Here is a 21,672-nt window from a genome sequence, read left to right as displayed (position 1 = left end):
CAGAGGATGTAATAGATGATGTGTGTGGAGGTGCAGGTGAATCTGTGGCGGATATGGAAGTTTCCTTTGGGGCCTTGGAGGGAGGTGAGGGGGGAGGTGTGGGCGCAAGTCTTGCACCTCCTGCGGTTGCAGGGGAAGGTGCGGGGAGTGGAGGTTGGGTTGGTGGGGGGTGTGGATCTGACGAGGGAGTCGCGGAGGGAGTGGTCTTTACGGAATGCTGTTAGGGGAGGGGAGGGAAATATATCCTTGGTGTTGGGGTCCGTTTAGAGGTGGCAGAAATGACGGCGGAGGATATATTTCCCTCCCCTCCCCTATCAGCATTCCGTAAAGACCACTCCCTCCGTGACTCCCTCGTCAGATCCACACCCCCCACCAACCCAACCTCCACTCCCGGCACCTTCCCCTGCAACCGCAGGAGGTGCAAGACTTGCGCCCACACCTCCCCCCTCACCTCCCTCCAAGGCCCCAAAGGAAACTTCCATATCCGCCACAGATTGATGAAGTGATGTGTTGGTAATTTTGGCAAACGTAAAATTAGTAAAATCCTCAGGGCTAGACCAGTTTTATCCTAGGCTGCTCTGGGAAGTGAGAAAGTCGATTGCTAAGCTGCAGGTGAAGATCTTTGGTTCCTCACTCTCCACTGGAGTTGTACCAGAGGTTTAGAGGGATGCGAATGTTTTTCCTCTTTTCAAGAAGGATAATAGAGAAATCCCTCGCAATTATAGACAAGTCAGTCTTACGTCTGTGGTCAGCAAGGTTTTGGAAATAATTCTGAGGGATAAGATTTATGACTATTTGGAAAAGCATAGCGTGATTAAAGGCACTCAGCATGGCTTTGTGAGGGGCAGGTCATGCTTCACAAATCTTATTGAGTTCTTTGAGGTGACAAGACAGGTTGATGAAGGTCGAGCAGTGGATGTGGTGTATGTGGACTTCAGCAAGGCATTTGATAAGGTTCCCCATGGTAGACTCATTCATAAAGTCAGGAAGTATGGGATACAAGGAGATTTGGCTGTGTGGATTCAGAATTGATTGGCTGACAGAAGGCAGAGAGTGGTTGTAGATGGAAAGTACTCTGCCTGGAGGTCAGTAGTGTGTGGTCTCCCGCAGGGCTCTGTTCTTGGGCCTCTGCTCTTTGTCGTTTTTATAAATGACTTGGATGAGGAGGCTGAGTGGTGGATTAGTAAATTTGCCGATGACACAAAGGTTGGAGTACTGTTGATAGTATCAAGGGCTATTGCAGGCTACAGCGCAACATGGCCAGGATGCAGAGCTGGGCTGAGAAATGACAGATGGAGTTCAACCTGGATAAATGCAACGTGATATATTTTGGAAGGTTGAACATGAATGCTGAATATAAGATGAAAGACGGGATTCTTGGTAGAATGGAGGAACTGCGGGATCTTGGTGTTCAAGTACATAGATCCCTCAAAGTTGCCACCCAATTAAATGGGGTTGTTAAGAAAGCATATGGTGTTTTGGCTTTCGTTAACAGGGGGATCAAATTTAAGAGCCGTGAGGTTTTGCTGCCGCTTTACAAAAACCTAGTGAGATCACACTTGGAATATTGTGCCCAGTTCTGGTTGCCCTATTATAGGAAAGATACGAAAACTTTGGAGAGGATGCAAAGAAGGTTTACCAGGATGCTGCCTGGACTGGAAGGCTTGTCATTTGGAGAGAGATTGACTAAGCTTGGACTTGTCTCTCTGTAGAGAAGAAGGAAGAGAGGTGACTTGATCGAGCTACAAAAGGTAATGAGAAGCATGGATAGAGTCGATAGCAGTTTCCCTAGGGCAGGATTGACTGGCTCGAGGGGTCATTGTTTTAAGCTGTTAGGAGGAAGGTATAGTGGAGACGTCAGAGTTAGGTTCTTTATGCAGAGAGTTGTGAACGGATGGAATGCATTGCCAGCAGTGGTTGTGGAAACAGAGTCATTAGGGACATTTAAGCGACAGCTGGACATGCACATGGATAGCAGTGAATTGAGGGGTGCATAGGTTAGGTTAGATTAGATTAGATTACATTACATTACAGTGTGGAAACAGGCCCTTCGGCCCAACAAGTCCACACCGACCGGTTATTTTATTTTAGCTTAGGAATAATCCTCAGCACAACATTGTGGGTCGAAGGGCCTATTCTGTGCTGTACTTTTTGTATGTTCTATGTAAAGTGAGATTGCTCGTGGTTTGGGTAAAAATAAAGATTTAGGGGATTGATCAAATGAGAAAATAGAGTAATTGAGTCATTTTGGCAGTGGTGTGTTTCAAGACTTGGTGTTGGGACCTCGGTTATTTACAGGCTGTATTAAAGAGTAGGTTAATGTGAAGAGAGAAAAATGTCATATATTCAAGCTTGCTAATGATAGGAAGTTAGTGGAGAAGTAAACTTTGAGGATATAGCGTCTATGAAGTTCACCTGAATATTCAATGATTGGAGAAGATTGGACAGTGTTATTGTAAGTAGCAAATTGAAAAGTTAATAATTTTAAGAAGAATAAACAGACACAAGTAAATGTTGGTACTCAGAGGATGTTGGATTTTGTGGCCTTGTACATGAATCAAAGGATGTTAACATGCAGGAACAGCAAGCAATTAAAGCAAATAGCATGTTGGCTTTTATCAGGAAAGGATCAGAATACAAGAGTAAGGAAGTCTCGCTGCAAGTGCTTTGGTGAAATTGTACTTTGCAGTTTTGGTCACCACACCTAAGGAGGAACAGAACTATCTTAGAGCAGGTGCACTTGGTTTTGAGATTGATTCTGTGACGAGAGGATTGCCTATGGGAGAAATTGAGTGTTTTTGGCATACAATCTCTGGAGTTTAGAAGAATGAGTGATATCATTAAAACAATAAGATTTTAAGCATTTGACAAGGTAGATGTTATAAGAGGCCCTTTGTCCCAGCTGGAGAGTCTAGTGTAAAGGTTAAGTCGCCATTGGATATTCTGTCATGAGAGATGACTATTGGTGGCTTAAACCGAGGGTGACCATGCATCAGGCAGGGATGAGTCTAGTGTGTTGCAGAAGGCATTTAAGGTTGGTCAATTAAGACTAAGATGAAAAGGAATTTCTTTATTGAAGCTCCGAGGGTTATGATTCTTTGGAATCATCGGCCTCAGAGTGCAGTGCACATTCAGTCATTGAGTTTATTTAAACCTGAGGGCTTTAAGGAAACCAAGTAATGGGGATGGGGGAATCAAATGTAATATTTCTAAGTTTGCTGATGACACCAAAAGTTGGTGGAATTGTAGGTGATGGAATTGTGGGTGATGGAAATGTAAAGAGGTTTCAAGGCAAGTTGAGTAGGCGCATGTATGGCTGTATAACATGGAGAAGTGTGATTTTGTCTATGTAGGTAAGAAAAACATTATAGCAGAGTTTGTTAAATGATGGATTAGGAAATGTTGATGTACAAAAGGACCTGTGTGTCCTTGTACATCGGTCACTGCAAATTAGCTTACAGGTGCAGCAAACAATTACAAAGGCAAAAGGCATGTTGATCTTCATTGTAAGAAGATTTGAGGCTGGTCCAGAACAAAGGGTCATATGGTAAGGGATATATGGTAAGCCATTTTGGACTGCAATGCGGAGAAAGCTGTTCATTCAGAGAGTGGTAAACCTGTGGAATTTTCTACTTCTGTAGGTTGTCAAACCAAGGTGCCTAATCTATTTAAGAAAGAGATAAGTCTTTTCTCGAGGATAAAAGTGTAGAGAGCAATGGGAAGATAGCTGGATTATGGCATTTGATGAGAGGATCAGCCATCTTCATGTTGAACTGCAAGGTTGGCTCAATGGGCTGCACAGCCTACTTCCACACCTGTTTTCTGTATTTCTAATAAGGAATAGGCAAAGATGAAATCTTGCGTTTTTACCATGCCTTTCACAATCTCAAGATGAGCCAATGAAATATTTTTACAATGTTGTAATATAGAAGCTTGCTCCTATGAACAGCACTGTGACAGTGACCAGGTAATCTGTTATTGATAACTGAGGGATAAATATTGGCCAGGACGTAGATGCAAAAGTCTCCAAGGTACTCTGTTGAAGACCAGGGAACTAGTCATCTGTCTGAATCAGCAGACTTAAGCAAGCAGATCTTTAATTACTCAACTGAAAGACAACCCCTCTGACAGTGCATTGCTTCCTTAGGACTGCACTGGAGCGAGAGCCTAGTTAAGGAGATTTATTCAATTATCAGGTTTTCTTAGTTTTACAATATACTGAGTTGTGGATTTCTGCTCTCATAGCCATCTGAACACAAGTTTGAATAGCACCTCAGAAACAAAAACCTCAAAAACACAAATTGCTGGAAAACCTCAGCAGATTTGGCAACATCTGTGGAGAGAAATCAGAGTTTACATTTTGGGTAGAGTGGCCCTTCCTCAGAGTCTCAAAGTAGTATCTCATTTGTTTTGGGAAGAGTAACATTCCACCCCTCTCTATGACCAAATATTTCTTCAAAGCTTGTTCAGGCATTAGTTGTATTCAAATTATCATTTTAAGTAAGCAAATAAATATTGTCCAATAGTAGCAGTGATGACAACTTTTCTTATATTGTGCATTATTTCAAAAACAAAATACAGAAATTCAGCTTTGTGGCATTCACAGGAGCTATCTTTAAAATTGGATGGGTTTAAATATTCCTGATTAAGTCTGGCATAAAATGTGCTTCAGTCTTTAAATCCTTTTCCCTTTCTTCCATCATGAAGACTGCTGTGCGCTGTTTCCAGCCCCATCACTCTGTAACCTTCCCAACTGGAGCACTGAATAGGCTGGTGAGCAGTCCCCATGCTGCGTATTTCAAACTCCAACATTCATGCATGCACACATACACCAGGATGAGGAATTTAGTACAGAAATGGGATATAGTGAAGAGATATCAACTTCATGGTACTTGGTAGCACAAGAACTTACTGACTGTTTCTGTTTAGTTACCACCAGACAAGCTCTCGCTAGGTCTGTGATACTGACGGTTTAACATATATCCACATAATAAAACTATGATTACTTAAAGTAACCAGCAATGCTATTACAAATAATTATGTTAGCAATACATTTTCTAGCTAGCATGATATTACAAAATGATACTAAATATCAAAAATACATCACACTTGAATTTTGTACTCTGAGTAGAAGTATACTTGCTCCTAATATGAAAATGTTGGTGATCTATATATTTCCTTAATTCTATTTTGTGACATCCAGCTTTAGCACTTTACAATAACTGACATGTATTTGCAGGTTTTAATCTAAAATTCGAGGCTCTAATTTGAAACTTGAATGTGGTATATGCACCATCTGTTTTCATTGAGTCCAGACTCCATGAAGATGATTCTGTGATAAAGGGACAGTTACACAGTAACTATGAAAAATTAACTTTACTTCTATGTGTTGATTTGAGTCAAAAATTCACTTCCAACCGAAGATAATCTCAGCAAAAATATGTTAAAAGACATTGTCTGGTTTGTGCTGTACTATTTTTGTATCTCTAGTCATCAGCTATTCCCTGTCCTGGACAGAAGGTGGCGACTTATACTAAGATATAACTTTGCTGTAAGCTGCCTGTTACCTTTCTCGAGCGGTTTTCTTTATATGTTAACCGGCACATTATTGATGAGCAGGATTTTATTTTTGGTTGCTAACTACATGCATACGCATAACATTAAGTAAATTGTTCATTAATTTCTAAGCTGGTTTTCTTGCTTCTGAATTATTTTGTCATTGCAGACAAGTGCATGACTGCATTGTTTATAGAAGTAGTTGGAATGTTGCTTTGGAGATGTGAAATGATTCCCCATTTCTGCCTACCACCTGTACTTGCTTTTTCTACATGTGTCCCATAACCAATATTACCTCTTCAAACCAAGATAGATAGCATCATTTTGGGATCAAGGTGATCTAGCAAACAATATATTGGAACCAAATCAACCCAAATCTTAGAAGCCTCTATGGCAGTTGGGCACAGAACACCCCAGAACACATTGGGTTATTTTTCTCCATTAATTATTAGTCTCCAATTAGTCTGTACCCATTTTTAGGCCCAATATATTTACATTACTATGAGCAGTGAATGTAGTTAGGGTAAATAAACAGCCCAGATCACTAACAGAACTTCAAATTGTTATTTGAGGCTTTTTAACCAGCTCCAGGTAATCCTGCAGACCATTGCCCTGGTGGAGTCCGTAATGCTGGTCTACTTATCTGCACCTAAACACTCTTTGTCATGTGTCCCTCCAGATAGAGTGCACTGAATATTGGTTAGATTGAAACCCAGAGGTTTGCATTGGTAGTTTGAACTGGAGATACTTAAATGTAGTGTGTTTTAGACACCCAGCTGCCTCCAAGAATTTTAGATATCTCCACTTAATAAAACATATAAATAGAAAGTGGGCCATACCACCAGTGCTCACTGATGCTGTTACCTAGTATGTTGATGAAACATCTGAAAACAAACTTTCCAGCTCAGCGAGCAAGCCTCCATCCAGATCTTCACTTGGTTTACTTTGCTTTTTTTTTTCCAGATTCTGACAAGTTCTTTCTCTTGTTACATCATTCTAGTCATTGGTTGTTCCCAAGTCCATGTTTGTTTTTGTATTTGAAAGGTGCTGAGTACAATTTAATGACTAAATATTGACCTTGTTTTATTTTTACTGAAATAAGAGGAAATTTTGTTTGTTAAAAATTGGGAATTTATAGACAATTGATAACTTATATGTTTTTGTAATTAAATTTCTAATTATTTTAGGTTCACATGAAGGATGTGATGTCTATGGTTTGGGTCAATGGTCTGGATCCTAGTTATCTGAGAGAGCAAATGTTGAATGAACCTGTGGTGCGAGAAATTGTCAAGGAGTGTACCAATATTCCTCTCAGCCAAAGAGAAGGAGAGGCTCAGCTAGCTACCTTCAAACCTCGAGGGTATTCTGAATGTATAGTGACGGTGGGAGGTGAAGAAAGGAGGTGAGTCCAGCCGGTCAGCTGAAAATAATAGCCTACGTTGTAGCAAAGGTGAAGTGTCTTATTGTGTAATTTTCAAACCATTTTTGTTTCCCTGCACCCCTTCCTCTCAGTTTTGCAGTTGCCAAAGACATTTATTTATTTAAATGTAATGATGTAATAATGATAAGTTGTAGTAAGCTGCACTTTAAACATCATAGAATTATTACATTTCAGAAGGAGGCGATTTGGGTCATCATATCTGCACCAGCTTTCTGAACGAGCATTATGACCTTGTGTCATTCTTTTGACTTTCCCTATAACCCTGAAAATGGTTTCCATATAAATAATCACCGAATGCCCTTTTCCAGTGTCTAACTACTTGCTGTATGAGAAAAGCTTTTTCTCACTTCACATCTGCTTTTACAAATTACCCTAAACTCTCTCGCTCTTATAAAGTCATAGAGCTCTTGATCCTTTCATGAGAGGGGCCAGTCTCTCCCTATCTATGGAACTTAGTCCCCACCTGATTTTGAAAATCCCTACGAGATCACTTCTTGATCATCTTCTGTCCAACGTCTAGCTCTTCTAAAAAACTTAAATCTTCTATGACGTTCTTGCTTTGCAGGATGACAATGTCTTCTTGATCAATTTTGTCCCTTTCTTTCCCTATTCCTATCTTATCTATTCCATTACATTCATATAATATAACCAAGACCAGTCCTACCTTTCCTTGACTCATGTCTTTGTTGTAACTCAACATCCTAATTCCAGATAGTGTCACTCACCAGTTTTTTTGACTATACTCTGCATTCACATACATACTGTGTAACCCTGATTTAAACTGCATTCGTTTCTTCCTTTTTGCAAGTTCACCTATTAGCCTACTATTCTCTACTCTAATACTATTTGTCTCTCCTAGTATTTTGTCAACCCTGGTGGTATTTCCTTATGTGTTCTCTTTGTTCTCATATACCTGCCTAGTTGGATTAAAGTCACCCTGCCACCCCCAAATACTAGCAAACACCCCACAAAGAACTTGCTCTGTTCATGTGCAATCTCCCATCAAAGCCAATCCACAGTCCCAAAGCCCTCTCCCCTGCACCATCATTTGAGCCACTCATTCATCTTCCTTTTCCTCCAATGTATTTACTGATTTGTATATGTCATTAGGATTTATTCAGAAATCGCAACTTTTGAGGTGCTGCTTGTTAGTTTTATGCCAAGCTTCCTAAATTCTTACTAACCAGCCGGCATTTTGCATCCTTCCTATGTTGTTGACCATGTCCATATTGAACCATATCCTCTGGCAGTCACCCCCTCACAGAAGAATGTCTTACAGTATGGAAACAGGCCATTCAGCCCGAAGTGTTCATGTCCTTCTATCACCTTAAACCTATGCCCTCTAATTTTGGACTCCACTTTGCTGGGGAAAAGATCTTGGCTATTCATCTTATCTATGCACCTCATGATTTTATAAACCTCGACTAGGTTGCCCCTGAGCTTCATATGCTGAAGGAGAAGAGTCCCAGCCCATTCAGCCTCTCCTTATAACTTAAACCTTCTAGTCTTAGTAAAATCCTTGTAAATAATTTCTGCATCTTTTCCAGTTTAATACCTTCCTTCCTATAGCAGGTGTGACCAGATTTCTAAGCAGTACTTCAAAAGTGGCCTCACCAATGCCTTTTACACCTGTATCATCATGTCCCAAAGCCTGGTATTCATTGATGTGATTGATGAAGGCACGGGTGTCAAATACCTTCTTCACCACCACTGAAGTTTCTCATCCCTGGAACCAGTCATGTAAACCATTTTAATAGCCTTTCTCTAGTGTGTTCACATCTTTCCCTTAATGTAGTGCTGGCAACCATACTTGAAACTTTATTGCTGGAACAGCACAGCAGGTCATGCAGCATCCAGGGAACAGGAGATTCGACGTTTCGGGCACAGGCCCTTCTTCAGGAGGGCCTTTGCCCAAAACGTTGAATCTCCTGTTCCCTGGATGCTGCATGACCTGCTGTGCTGTTCCAGCAATAAAGTTTCAACTTTGATCTCCAGCATCTGCAGACCTCACTTTCTCCTGGCAACCATACACAATGCTGCAGCTGAGGTTCAACAAGTGTCGTGTACAAGTTCAACCTCTCTACTTTACGTCCCGTGTGATAAAGCAGAGGGCACTGTTTAGCAAAACAGAAATAAGGAGAATAATTACACACCCACCATTTTAAAAAAATGACCTAGCATATTACGAAGAGCAAAGTCAGAAGAGGAAATTAGCAAGAATCAATGTTTTGAATTATTTACTAAAAATGGGCACCATAGAACGGTTGGTTAGCCAAGAATATCATATTCCAAGCAATTGAGGAATTATAGAATTTTACAGTTCCCAAAAAGGCCATAGATTCATTATGGAATGACTACTCTGAAAGAATTGTATGTTTTATCCCCTTTCTTATGCTGTTCAATTTTTTTTATTTTTCAAATATTCATCTACTTCTCTATTAATAGTGTTGCATATTCTGCTTTCACCATTGTTTCAGATCGGCTTGTTAGAGCATGGTATGCCTTTGTTTAAAACAAATTCTGACAGTAAAATTATGTACACCTATTGATTGGTATTTTGTTATTTGTTAGTACACGAAAGCCTACGGCTGTCATGCGGTGCATGTGTCCATTATATGACCGTAACAGACAACTTTGGATAGAATTGGCCCCAATGAGTATTCCACGCATTAACCATGGAATATTGTCAGCAGGTAAGAATGTGGTACCCTTACCGTTTGCCATAGGAAATTTCCTAATATGGGATTTCATCTGGCATTGCGTGCACTATATACAGGCATTTACCATTTACTAATGAATAAAGTTCTTAAGATATCCACTGTGTGATATGCCTGCTACCATAATTATTTTCGATGTAATTCTTGAAGTAAGTACTTACGAAATTGTACTGCCTGTGCAAAATGTTTGCAATCTATTGATTTGCTTGAAAGCAATTAAATAGGCAGATGATTTAAGCAATAAACAAAAATATATACATTCAATCCTGGTTGCTGCTGATGAGCTTGTTGAATTTCCTGTGATATCAGGTGTGACTTCTATTATTTTAGTACAGCACAATTTATCTGTAAGCTCTTGCTTGAAGCTACAACAATAAATTTGGATTTTTCCTTGCTGTGAGCCAAAAGAAACTCCATCTTCAGGCACTTTCAGAGATTATCATCTAACACGTGTGACAAGTGTGCAGGGTTTGAAACAGTTGATTTGAACAACCATCAATACTCCTTGAAACCACTTTATAAAACTGTTAGTAGCTCTAAGCAACTACTGCATAGTCTGAAATTTGGCTGGGCCATTGTTGCATGCTGTCAAAACTGCTGTTGTAGTCTTGCCAATAGTTGAACCATGTATGTCAACATAATGTCGTTTTTTTTTGTGCTCTCTGTAAAGGTGGTTTTGGCTGGTTTCAGGTCCAGTAATTTCCTCATTTCTGGACAGGAATTTCATTAGGCCTTTCAGTTGAAAAATGTAATATGTGAAATTTACATTAATGAAAGTGAAATAAATAGCAATCTCTACTAAATCCTCAACACAGAGGTATAAATAATTTTCTTTTTAAAATGAGCCTCTAAGTTTAGATTTGTACACTGGTCCCTGATAATGGATGCATTTTTTTGTCATCTACCAAAGTTCCCTAGAGGCTGGAAAGTTCCAAATAGATTTAAAAAGTGTACAAGTAACATACCTGTTCAAGAAAGAAGACAGAAGGTGGGGTACTATAGATCATTTAGCGTAAGATCTTCGATTTAAAAGAAAATGCTACAAACCATTCTTAATATGATTGTAGCAAGTGTTGTGTGTAGTTGTGGGTTCTGCCCCGTTAACAAAGCTGGTCAGGTGACCCAGAAGGGGTGGAGGTTGGGTCCAGCCTAGAACCGACTGTGGAGGCACAGCCATCATAAATAAAGCATTCCTGTTCAGCTTTGCCATTTGTCCACCTGGTATATAACTCCTGGTTCCAAAGGATGCACTGAGAAAACAACTGGTGACAAGAGTGGGATTGGGCCACAAACTGTGTGCATGCCATTGTTCTTTTTGTGTCCAGAGGATAGTCGCCTGGACTTTGGAAATGGCAAAGAGGTAACATCTAGGGAAGCAGTCACAAGGGGACTCAGACTGCGATCGACTTCAGTAAAGAAGCTAGGGGGATGGCAGGGGGTAGAGAGCGGCTATTGGGCCAACAGCTGAAGAAGAGAGTATGCATCAGGGAAGAATGGTATGCTAGCACAGCCAGTGAGGTAGCTGCTGATACAGGAATGTTCGCTGACGGGACTTGGACTGAAAATGGCTACTAGATTGAGTGGCAAGAAAACAAAATGGCAGGCTAATTTGGGGGAAAGGGAATCTTTGATGAACCAGAAAATTGGACTTCATACATAGAAGCATTAATTTGTTTGTAAATGTGAACAAGATGGCTGAGGACATCATGTTACTTTTTTTTATGTAGCATGGGGCGCAAGATGTTCACAATTCTAAGGAGTCTGTTGCAACCAGAGAAACCCGGATAGAAGACATTCCAAGAGCTATGCGAAGTGTTAGAAAGTTACATTGTACCCAAACTGCTGATATTCACGGAACATTTCCATTTTCACAAATGGGTTCAATATGAGGGGGAGAGTCCATCACCCAATTCGTGGCCATTTTAGAGGTTAGCAGAACATTGCAAATTGAGTGGGTTTCTCCAAGATGCCTTGCAGGACAGTTTGGTTTGTGGCTTCCAATGTGAAGCCATCCAATGGAAGCTAATAACAAGGAGAGACCTGGATTTCAAGGCATCTTTTGAAATTGCTACCTTGATGGAGTTGACCGCCAGCAAAGAAACTGAGCTGTCAACACCTGAGTGCATTAAGTAATGGAAATTCAGTAAAGTGCAGTATCAACTGTTGAATGCCACCAATGTGGCTAGAATGGCCATGAGGAGTAGGACTCGAGACGCCCAGTGACACAGGTATAAGTGAGTTTGTCATATTGCCCGAAATTGTCAGGTAGAACCTAAACAAGAGAAGGGGATTCAGAAAGAAATAATCCAATGATGAGGCATGAAGTGGATGCTGCCGTCCAGAGAGTAGGCAGGGAGTTAGCTGGGTCTGTGGGAGGCCCAGAGTCGTCGGGGTTTGGTTAAACATCTTGTCGATATGGGATGAAGCTGATTTGTTTCTGGATTCTTCCCAAAGTAAAGGGAGGCAAGAAAGGAAGGGGGGGTGTGTATGGCATTTTTGATGAGGGATAGCATAACAGCTGTACTGAGGGGGGATATTCCCAGAAATACATCCAGAGAAGTTATTTGGGTAGAACTGAGAAATAAGAAAGGGATGATAACCTTATTGGGATTGTATTATAGTCAAAGGGAAATTGAGAAACAAACTTGTAAGGAGATCTCAGCTATCTGTAAGAATAATAGGGCAGTTATGGTAGGGGATTTTAACTTTCCAAACATAGACTGGGACTGCCATAGTGTTAAGGTTTTAGATGGAGAGGAATTTGTTAAGTGTGTACAAGACAATTTTCTGATTCAGTATGCAGATGTACCTACCAGAGAAGGTGCAAAACGTGACTTACTCTTGGGAAATAAGGCAGGGCAGGTGACTGAGGTGTCAGTGGGAGACCACTTTGGGGCCAGTGACCATAATTCTATTAGATTTTAAATAATGATGGAAAAGGATAGACCAGATCTAAAAGTTGAAGTTCTAAATTGGAGAAAGGCCAATTTTGACGGTATCAGGCAAGAACTTTCGAAAGCTGACTGGGGGCAGATGTTCGCAAATAAAGGGACGGCTGGAAAATGGGAAGCCTTCAGAAATGAGATAACGAGAATCCAGAGAAAGTATATTCCTGTTAGGGTGAAAGGAAAGGCTGGTAGGGGATGCTGGATGACTAAAGAAATTGAGGGTTTGGTTAAGAAAAAGAAGGACGCATATGTCGGGTATAGACAGGATAGATCGAGTGAATCCTTGGAAGAGCATAAAAGCAGTAGGAATATACTTAAGAGGGAAATCAGGAGGGCAATAGAATTAAGGAGAATCCAAAGAGTTTTTACAAATACATTAAGGATAACTAGGGAGTGGCCCATTCACTGGTGGTTACTGGTTCCAACACTCCCAGATTCACAAATCATTCCAGTTCTGCCTCTCCTTTAGGCCGAATGCCGAATGATGTTGGACAAGCCTTCAGATTCTTAGGACAAGGCTCTGGCTTGAGCCGCAATTCAATTTTGACTACTTTCATTTCCACCAGTGTTCTTTTGAAGACATCTTTGTACTTTGTCCAGGATTTCTTGCAAACTCATGATCGAGTCCGCCAGCCTATTAACCATGCCTCAGTTCAACCTCAATTTCTGTAAATTACTGTGGCAAGTTCATTTTTGATCTGGAAACTTTGCTAAAACCCCTGCAATGGTTGTTGGCAAAAAGGTGGCCCTGGAAATGGACCCAGGCATGTGAGGTGGCTTACCGGAAGGTAGGAAGTGTTAATACATTTTGACCCAAAGTTGCCACTGGCATGTTAGCATGTGACGCCACACCTTGTACAGTTAACGATGTACTTTCGCACCTCTTACCGAATCAGTCGGAAAGGCCCATCGTGTTTACATCGAGGTCACTAACAAAAATTAAGGAGAAGTATACTCTCAAGTCGAAAAGGAAGGATTGAGCACCATGTCCCGCATTAAGTTTGTTTATAGCAGGCATTTCATGCTACTGACCAACTATAAGCCCCCAATGTCCATTTTTTAGCCCTTATATGGAGATACCAAGAATGCAGCAGCATGCCTCCAGAGATGGGCACTGGCACTGTCAGCCTACTCACACATGATCAAATACCAACAGACAGAGAAGCATGATAATGCAGATGCCCTGTCAAGACTGCCACTGCCAGGGAATGAAGATGTTTCCAGTTCGAAACTGAAAATGATGCACTTTTCCCAGGATGACAAGATGCCAGTGTCAGGAAATCCAGTGCGGAACTCAACTCAGAATGACTCAGTTTTGAGCCGAGTGATGGACTTAGGCCTGAGAGGAAAAAACAGACATGGAAACCATCTGGAATTACATGCTTAACTGTAGGAGCTGGGAGTTGTCTGAATTGAATGGGTGTTTAATGCGGGGAATGAAATTAAGGAGAAGTATTCCTTTCCTATTGACAGGGAAGATGCTAAACAAGGGCATCCCAGTATAGTGTGAATGAAGGAGATAGCCATGACCCATTTTTGGAGGCTGAATGTGAACCTCCAGATTGGGTGAGGGGTTGGGAGTGGGGGGGGGGGGGGTGGGGGGGGGGGGGGGGGGGGGAAGGAAGGTGGGATAATGTGAATCCTGCGCATTAGTAAGAAAGGCACCACCATTATCACTCCTTCACCTCTGTGCATGGCCTCTAACACCAAGGCATCAAATTCACTTGAGTTTTTTGGGGAGCAGTAGAGGGACAGATGCTATTAATGTTCGTGGATGCCTGCTCCAAATGGCCCAAGTTGTCAGTCATGAAATCGATATTAGGAGAAGCAATGATAGACCAACTGGATGAAATATTTGCCAAGGTCAGGGTCGCTGAACAAGTCATGAGTGACAATGGCTATGGCACAAGAGTTTTTGAAGGGTACCTGGAAAATTGGAGATGGCTCCATTTTGCCCTGTGACAAATGGCCAGGTGGAGATATTTGTATAAACCTTGAAGTAGGCCTTAAAGGCTTCACAAGGGGAGAGATTGCTTGGACAGCCACTCAACAAGTTCCTCAGCATGGACTGGCGTGATCCAGTGCTCGCCAGTATCTTTAATGTTCAACAACCAGCTGAGAACCATGTTCGACTTGCTGCAAATGAAAGAGGCCGCAGAGGTGGTAGAGTGAAATCATGAAGGCAGATGGCCGGAAGGGTGGGAAACTCAAGGTGTTGGCTTGGAATTATATGTCTGGGGAAATATGGATCCCTGGCGGTGTTGGTGGCTCAAACGGGAATTTCTTTTGTGATATATGGTATAGACGAGGGATGAAATGGTATGGAGGAGACATGTGGTCCATCTGGTCACTGCACCTCACCGGTGGGGTAAGACCTTCAGAATGTGAAGCCAGTCCAGATGGAACAAGGGGTCTCCAAACCAGGGTTGGCCATACACAGCAGAATGACAATGGCAGCGAGACAGGGTTACAACAGCCAGTCAGAAAGGGACATACGTGCGGAACAACTCGAGCTTCCTGAAGCCGAGGAGAGTACACCAGAAAAGCTTCCTGAGATTGGGAGACAGTCTTCTCGGAGTCTGCACCCCCTGAGAGACTGATCATCTCAGTGTTGAATACAGAACTGTAGTTTTTTTTTCCTTTTTTTGGTGTATTTTCCTGACTATGTACACATGGTAGCTCCAGTGTTTATAGTACAGTTATAATGGTTGAAAATATGTTTATTAATGGGCATTTTAAAATAAAGGAGTAAGGGGTGTTATCCATGTTCAGTATGCTGCTCCTTTGAGAGCTGGTCAGGTGACCTTGCGGGGGCTGCCAGACCTTAGGTCCAATCTAGAACCAGCTGTGGAGTTGAATATTGTAAGTAAAGTGTTCCTGTTCAGTTTTACCATTTGTCTACCTGTCTACCTTGTATATAATTTGTGGTTTCAAAGGAAGCAACAATTTAACAGCAAGATTTAAAGAAAATGGTAAGATAATATACCAGTGCCAACATGGTTTTCTGAAAAGGAAAGAGTGTTTGATTAATGTTTTTGAGTTCTTTGAGGATGTAGAAAACAGAATGTATGAAAAATGTCTACATTTCCATGCATTTCAACCAGTATATGTGTGCTTGGATTTTCAAAGGCATTTGATAAAAAGGTTTTGGGTTTGCATGGTTAAAAGAATTGGACCAGCCAACAGGAAACGAACAATGAGTCATTTACATGTCGGCAAACTATATAATTAGTGAAGTGTTACTTGGATCTATAGTGGTGCCTCCGTCCTTTACAGTCTGTATTATTGGTATGGATGAAGGACATGCTGAATATACAAAAGTTGGACAACAAGTTTTGAAGAGGATATAAGAGAACTTGCAAAAGGATGTAGATATGTTAAATGGGGGAAATGCCAGATGAAGTATATTGTAGGTTGCCTACTTTGGCATGTAAAAAGGAAAATCAAAATATTATTGAAATAGTGACTGCAAAAATGTATGTTACAGAAAGATCTAGGTGTCTTGGTACATAAATCACAAAAGCTAGCATGCAGTTATAACAAGTAATTAAGAAGGTAACTGAAATGCTGGCCTCTATTACAAATTGAATAAAGTATAAAATAAGTGAAGTCTTGCTACTGTTGTACAAGGTCTTAGTAAGATGTGTCTGGATACTATGTGCAGTTTTGGTCTCCTTAATAATTGCACTTGAAGCAGTTCAGAGAAGGATCACTCTACTGATTTTAAGGGGTTGAAAGATTTGTCTTGTGAGCAAAAGTCAAGATTTGGCCTGTACACGTTTGAGTTTAGAAACATGAGAAGTGATCTAAATGAACATAAGATCCGGAGAGAACTTGACAAGGCGTTTGCCCTTGTGGGAGAGTCTAGAACTAGTTTTAAAATTAGGAGGCTCCCATTTTAGATGAAGGTGAGCAACATTTTCTCTTCCCCAGTCAGCAGTGGTGAATAGGTCATGGAATATTTTCAAGACTCGGTTGGATAGATATTTGAGGCAAGGATTATGAAGACAGAAAAGAGATGTAAGGCCACAATCAGAAATGACATTGAATGGTGGAGCATGCTTAATAGGCCAAATGGCTTACTGCTGTTTCATTTTTTTTTAATGATTTTATGATGTTTTCCATATAATTTTCTTGCAGTTCAAGATAGTCTTTCTAGTTTGTGCAAGGACTATTATGAAGGCTTGAACTTGAATTCCAAGTCTCTGACTGACAGAATTATTATAATAAGAAATGAATGCAATGAAAATACTATTTCTAAAAAAAAAAAGGGATCACATTCAGAAAAACGTACTGTTTCTCTCCTTCTCTGTAGAGGGCTTCCTCTTTGTGCTGGGTGGACAGGGTTTAGACAACAATACTTTAAGTTCAGGAGAGAAATATGACTCCGATACTAACTGTTGGACTCCCATTCCTCCATTGAGTGAGGTAAGTGTCTGCATTCTGAACATTCTGCAAAACTATCAAGGTTCATTATTCACTGAAGTATCTTTAGCATTTGTTTATTTCAATTCAGTTAAGAGTTATGGTATTTGAGCTGTGCTGATTTTGCAAAATAGTTTTTAGAAAAGGAGCTCCACAATATTGACAAACCTCAGTGTTAAACATCTGCATTTCTTTATTCTAAAACTAGCAGTCACTGTTGTCAGCCAACACGTTTCAATTGTTCACCCCGAATTGATGACAAAACTTGAACCAAAGAAGAGCATTTGTGTGACTGTGATCATAGTGTGTTACACCTCCTCAATAGGTCTATAGTTTTGGCTTTTGTCACCTATTGATGTGATCAGCCACGTCATCCTCCTACAAAAGATTTCCTACGTACAAATCAGGGGGATTGTTGTGCGCTCAGTGTAACCAGAATATCTTTTTCCACCCTAAACTCTCACCTCGAGTCCCAAATGACCCTTTCTCTTTCCCATATAAATGCTGGTCTTTGGTAGTATCATCAGTTGCCAAAGAGTTACTTCGACCTATCTGATGATGGCATCAGATTCTATCTCTTCGCTAGCTGTTTCAACCATTGCACTATCTCTATGAATCAGTCTGCTTGACAGGCTGGATAAGTTTGAGAAGACCCAAAATGTGGAGATCAGCACAGTCTCAAGCTCCAAAACTCAGTACAGACTCTATTACCTTACTGCAGTTGAGTAGGACTCTTCAGATGGACCTTTAACTTCCTACCCTCTCCAGTGTAATCATTTCCAATGTCCAATTCCATAATATGCCTATCTTTGCCCAGCCATAGCCATTTGTTCATGAAACACATCTCCCAATATACCCAGAATGAAGGATTGATGGAATCAGTGCTGTCACAGGCAAAATGGCCTCAGCAGTTGGAAAGTTGTTTTGTGTGTCTGTCTTAAAGTTTTTGTAGCAAAACATCTCCCACGTTCTAGCCAGTAATTGAGACAAAGAGCAGAATGTTTGGTTGGATAAAGGAAAAATGCAATGGTTGTCGTGGGGACATTATAAAAAAATTTGCATTCTGTACTTAAACTAATTGTAGGTAAGTATCACTGAGTGTCCTGGTATATAAAATTTAGAAGTTAGTCTATGTTAGCAAAACACTTCCCATCCTAGAGTTTTAGCTTTGATCATATCAGCATTTCAGGTAAACTGTGGTCTAAAAAGTTATTTGCAGGAGCAACTCTTGTAGCCTCTTAAGTCTCCAATGTGGTAAAAGCTCAACATCTATCAGCAAGAACATGAAACATGGTATAAGTATGCCAATCAGTCCATCAAGTCCACTCCACCATTCAACAAGATCATGGCTGATCTGATAATCCTCAACTCCACTTTCCTGCCTTTTCCCCATAACTGTTAGCTCCCTTTCTGATTTCAAAATCTATTTGTCTCAGCTTTGAATATGCTTAATGATCGAGCTGCTACAGCCCTGTTGTAAAGAATTTCATAGATTCACCACTACCTTCTAAGAAATCATGCTGTCCATCATATTGGCAAAGGCACATGTTACAACACGATGGTGGTAATACATGTGCTACCCATAACACTTCCTGTCTGTATGTTACCAGCAACACAATCTGGTGCACTTCTGCCCGTTTCTCCTCTGCACTAGCCTGCTGTGGTCTCTATTTTCATCTTAGGATTCTGTCTTTAAGATAGTAACACTCAGGATTACATTCTGATTCCTTTTCTGAGTATGCTCAATATATATATCATTTATTGTCTCGTTTTTCTGCTGCAAGTCCATTAGCCTTTCAGCATTAAACATTTCTGCATGACCCTTTGCCTGTTCAGGTCTTTCCTGCACCATTACATCAAACAGGATGTTTACTAACTGAATCTCAACTCCTTCATCTTTCTCTTTAGTTTTTGCTTTGTACTATGATTTATGATTGTGGGATCTTGTTACTAGACAGTCTGGAAAAATTCCAGGGCATTTTTCTTTTAACTCCTCAGTTCCCTGGTCTTCCTTTGGCTTCTCCACAACAAGGGGTGTCACTCCCACCTTGGATCCTGCTAAATCGTTCCCAAGAACAAACAGTATTCCTGGAACTGACACTCTGTCAATCATCCCCACTGTTACTTCCCCAGTCTTGATTTGCTCCAACCTGATCTTACACAGGGGAATGCAAAATTTCCTTCCATCTATTCTACAAATTACCACTCTCTCTGGTAATATGTCAGAAAAAGTGCAAATATGTTCAACTCTTACTGTTAGAAACTGATTAGATCTTGTATCTCTCAAAATTGTAACCTCTTTCCCTTCTCTCCCTGTTCTTCCTGAGTAAACTCTACCCACAGAGGTGAAGTCTTTATAGAGATCAGGCATTAATTCAATACTCAGCCCCTGCCTAGCAGTGCACTGTCCTGTCCTCGACTTGTCTCTTCACTAATCCCACTGATTTAGCCTCTTTTACCACATTCTTTCCCACAGTGCTTCCTTTAATAACCAGCACTGTGACTTTACGTGTCCCACTGTATCACAGTGGAAACACCTGAGGCCTTTCACTTCCTTTCACCCTCTTGGGCTTCTTCTTTCACCTGTGGTGAATTATTACCAGTGTGCTCTAATTTTTGGTTTATAGTGTAGGATCTCCCTTCTCTCAATTTCTATCCCTTAAAGGCTGAAATTCTTGCCAGAAGCTAAATTTTGTCTAATGCACTAATGCATTTTCATCTGCTGTCTGTGCTGTTCTTCTCACTTCTTGAACTTTCTGTTCATCCACATGAATTCTTATCATCTTTGGAAGTGAGTTTTTAAACTCTTCCAGTAGAAAAATCTCTCTTAGAGCCTCATAGGTTTTATCTGTTTTCAAGGCCCGCACCCATTTATCAAAATTACTATGTTTAATTCTTTCGAACTTAACATAAGTCTGACCTGGCTCTCTCTTTGTTTCTGAACGGCAGTCCATACACTTCTGGTACCAAATCATAAGCTGTCAAAATAGCCTGTTTGACATCTACATAATCTCTTGATCCCTCATGTGACAGCGCTGCAACTACCTCACTAGCTCTGCCTACCAACTTTGTCTGAACTAGCATTAGGCCCAAGTTCTCTGACCACTCCATCTGCCAAGCCAATTTTTCAAATGAAATCAAGATGGATTCAACATCTTTTTCATTAAAATGTGGCACTGTTTTAACATTGTTAAAAATCACACAACACCAGGTTATAGCCCAACAGGTTTATTTGGAAACACTAGCTTTCGGGGCGCTGTTTCTTCATCAGGTGGTTGTGGAGAATAAGATTGCAAGACACAATTTAAAGCAAAAGTTTACAGTGTGATGTAACTGAAATTATATATTGAAAAAGACCCGGATTGTTTGTTAAGTCTCTCATCTTTTAGAAATGACCATGCTGGTTTCAGTTCTTTCATATGTAAGTTGCAAAACTTCTTTTAAAAGTTACATTCTCAAGTGAACTTTAACAATTGGTGTCATGTCGGCCCAGATAATGTATTGAAGGTGTTAGCTCCCTGTGAGGCTGTCTCTGCCACAATGGTCAGACTGCTTTTAATCTAAAAAACAGATTTACAGAATCTTACATGATTTCATGCAGTTTTGAGCAAAATAAAATGTAATTCTGCAAGTACAAATTCAACCCACAAACTTTTATGTGTTTGTTTGTGTGTGTGTGTTTGGGGGGGTGGGGTTGGGGGGCGGGGGGTGCGTGGTGGTTATGAGTGTCTGTGAGAGGGTGTGTATGTGTGAGAGTGTAAAGGGGTTTAAGTCTGTGAGAGGGTGAGTGAGTGTGTATGCGGGAGGGTCTGAGTGTGTGTAGTGTTTCTGTCTGTGTGTGTCCGTCTGTGTGAGAGAGTGTGTGTATAGTGCAATGGGGTCACCTGTAGTGTGACATGAACCCAAGGTCCTGGTTGAGGCCATCCCCATGGCTTGGCTATCAGCCTCTGCTTGGCCACCTTTGTTGTTGCCTGTTCCAAAGACTGCCTTGGAGGACGGTCACCCGAAGGTCCAAGGTCAAATGTCCCAGATCGCTGAAATGTTCTCCAACTGGGAAGGAACACTCCTGTCTGTTGATCGTTCTGCGGTGTCCATTCATCCGTTGCCGTAGTTTCTGTTTGGTCTCCCTAATGTACCATGCCTCAGGGCATCCTTGCCTGCAGCGTATGAGATAGACAACGTTAGCTGAATCACATGAGTACCTGCCACGTACATGGTGGGAGATGTCCCCACGTGTAATATTGGTATTCGTGTCGACATTCTGACACGACTTGCAGTGTCTACCGTGACAAGGTTGTATGGTATCAAGGTTTTACAATATTATTCTCCTCAATCACCTGATGAAGGAACAGCGCTCTGAAAGTTAGTGCTTCCAAGTAAACTTGTTGGATTAATTCTTGGCAAATGTGGAAATCATTTACAAATCCTGGAACCTCTTCAGCAATCTTAAGAGCCATTTCTCTCACTTTTAATCTAACCAAAATTAAATAAATTGTTGTGTAATTTTTAACTTTGTACACCCAAGTCCAACACCAGTGTCTCCAAATCATATTTTAACATGTTTGTATATGTCACTACCTTCTCT

General features: G+C 40.9%; 1 protein-coding gene across 5 annotated transcripts in view; it reads left to right on the top strand.

Annotated features, from left to right (window-relative positions):
- The window catches only part of gan (gigaxonin), a 111,698-nt gene that overhangs the window by 24,347 nt on the left and 65,679 nt on the right, over positions 1-21,672 (top strand). For all 5 annotated transcript variants that reach the window (XM_043706668.1, XM_043706670.1, XM_043706669.1 and 2 more), the window contains exons 4-6: positions 6,744-6,958; positions 9,569-9,690; positions 16,978-17,090. In XM_043706668.1, coding sequence (XP_043562603.1) covers positions 6,744-6,958; positions 9,569-9,690; positions 16,978-17,090 — 450 coding nt within the window. The remainder of the gene's footprint in view (positions 1-6,743; positions 6,959-9,568; positions 9,691-16,977; positions 17,091-21,672) is intronic.

Source organism: Chiloscyllium plagiosum, chromosome 17 (assembly GCF_004010195.1).
Source record: "Chiloscyllium plagiosum isolate BGI_BamShark_2017 chromosome 17, ASM401019v2, whole genome shotgun sequence".
NCBI classification, from domain to species: Eukaryota; Metazoa; Chordata; class Chondrichthyes; order Orectolobiformes; family Hemiscylliidae; genus Chiloscyllium; species Chiloscyllium plagiosum.
Note: the sequence above shows the minus strand (reverse complement) of the source record. Positions and strands in the feature narration are given on the sequence as shown.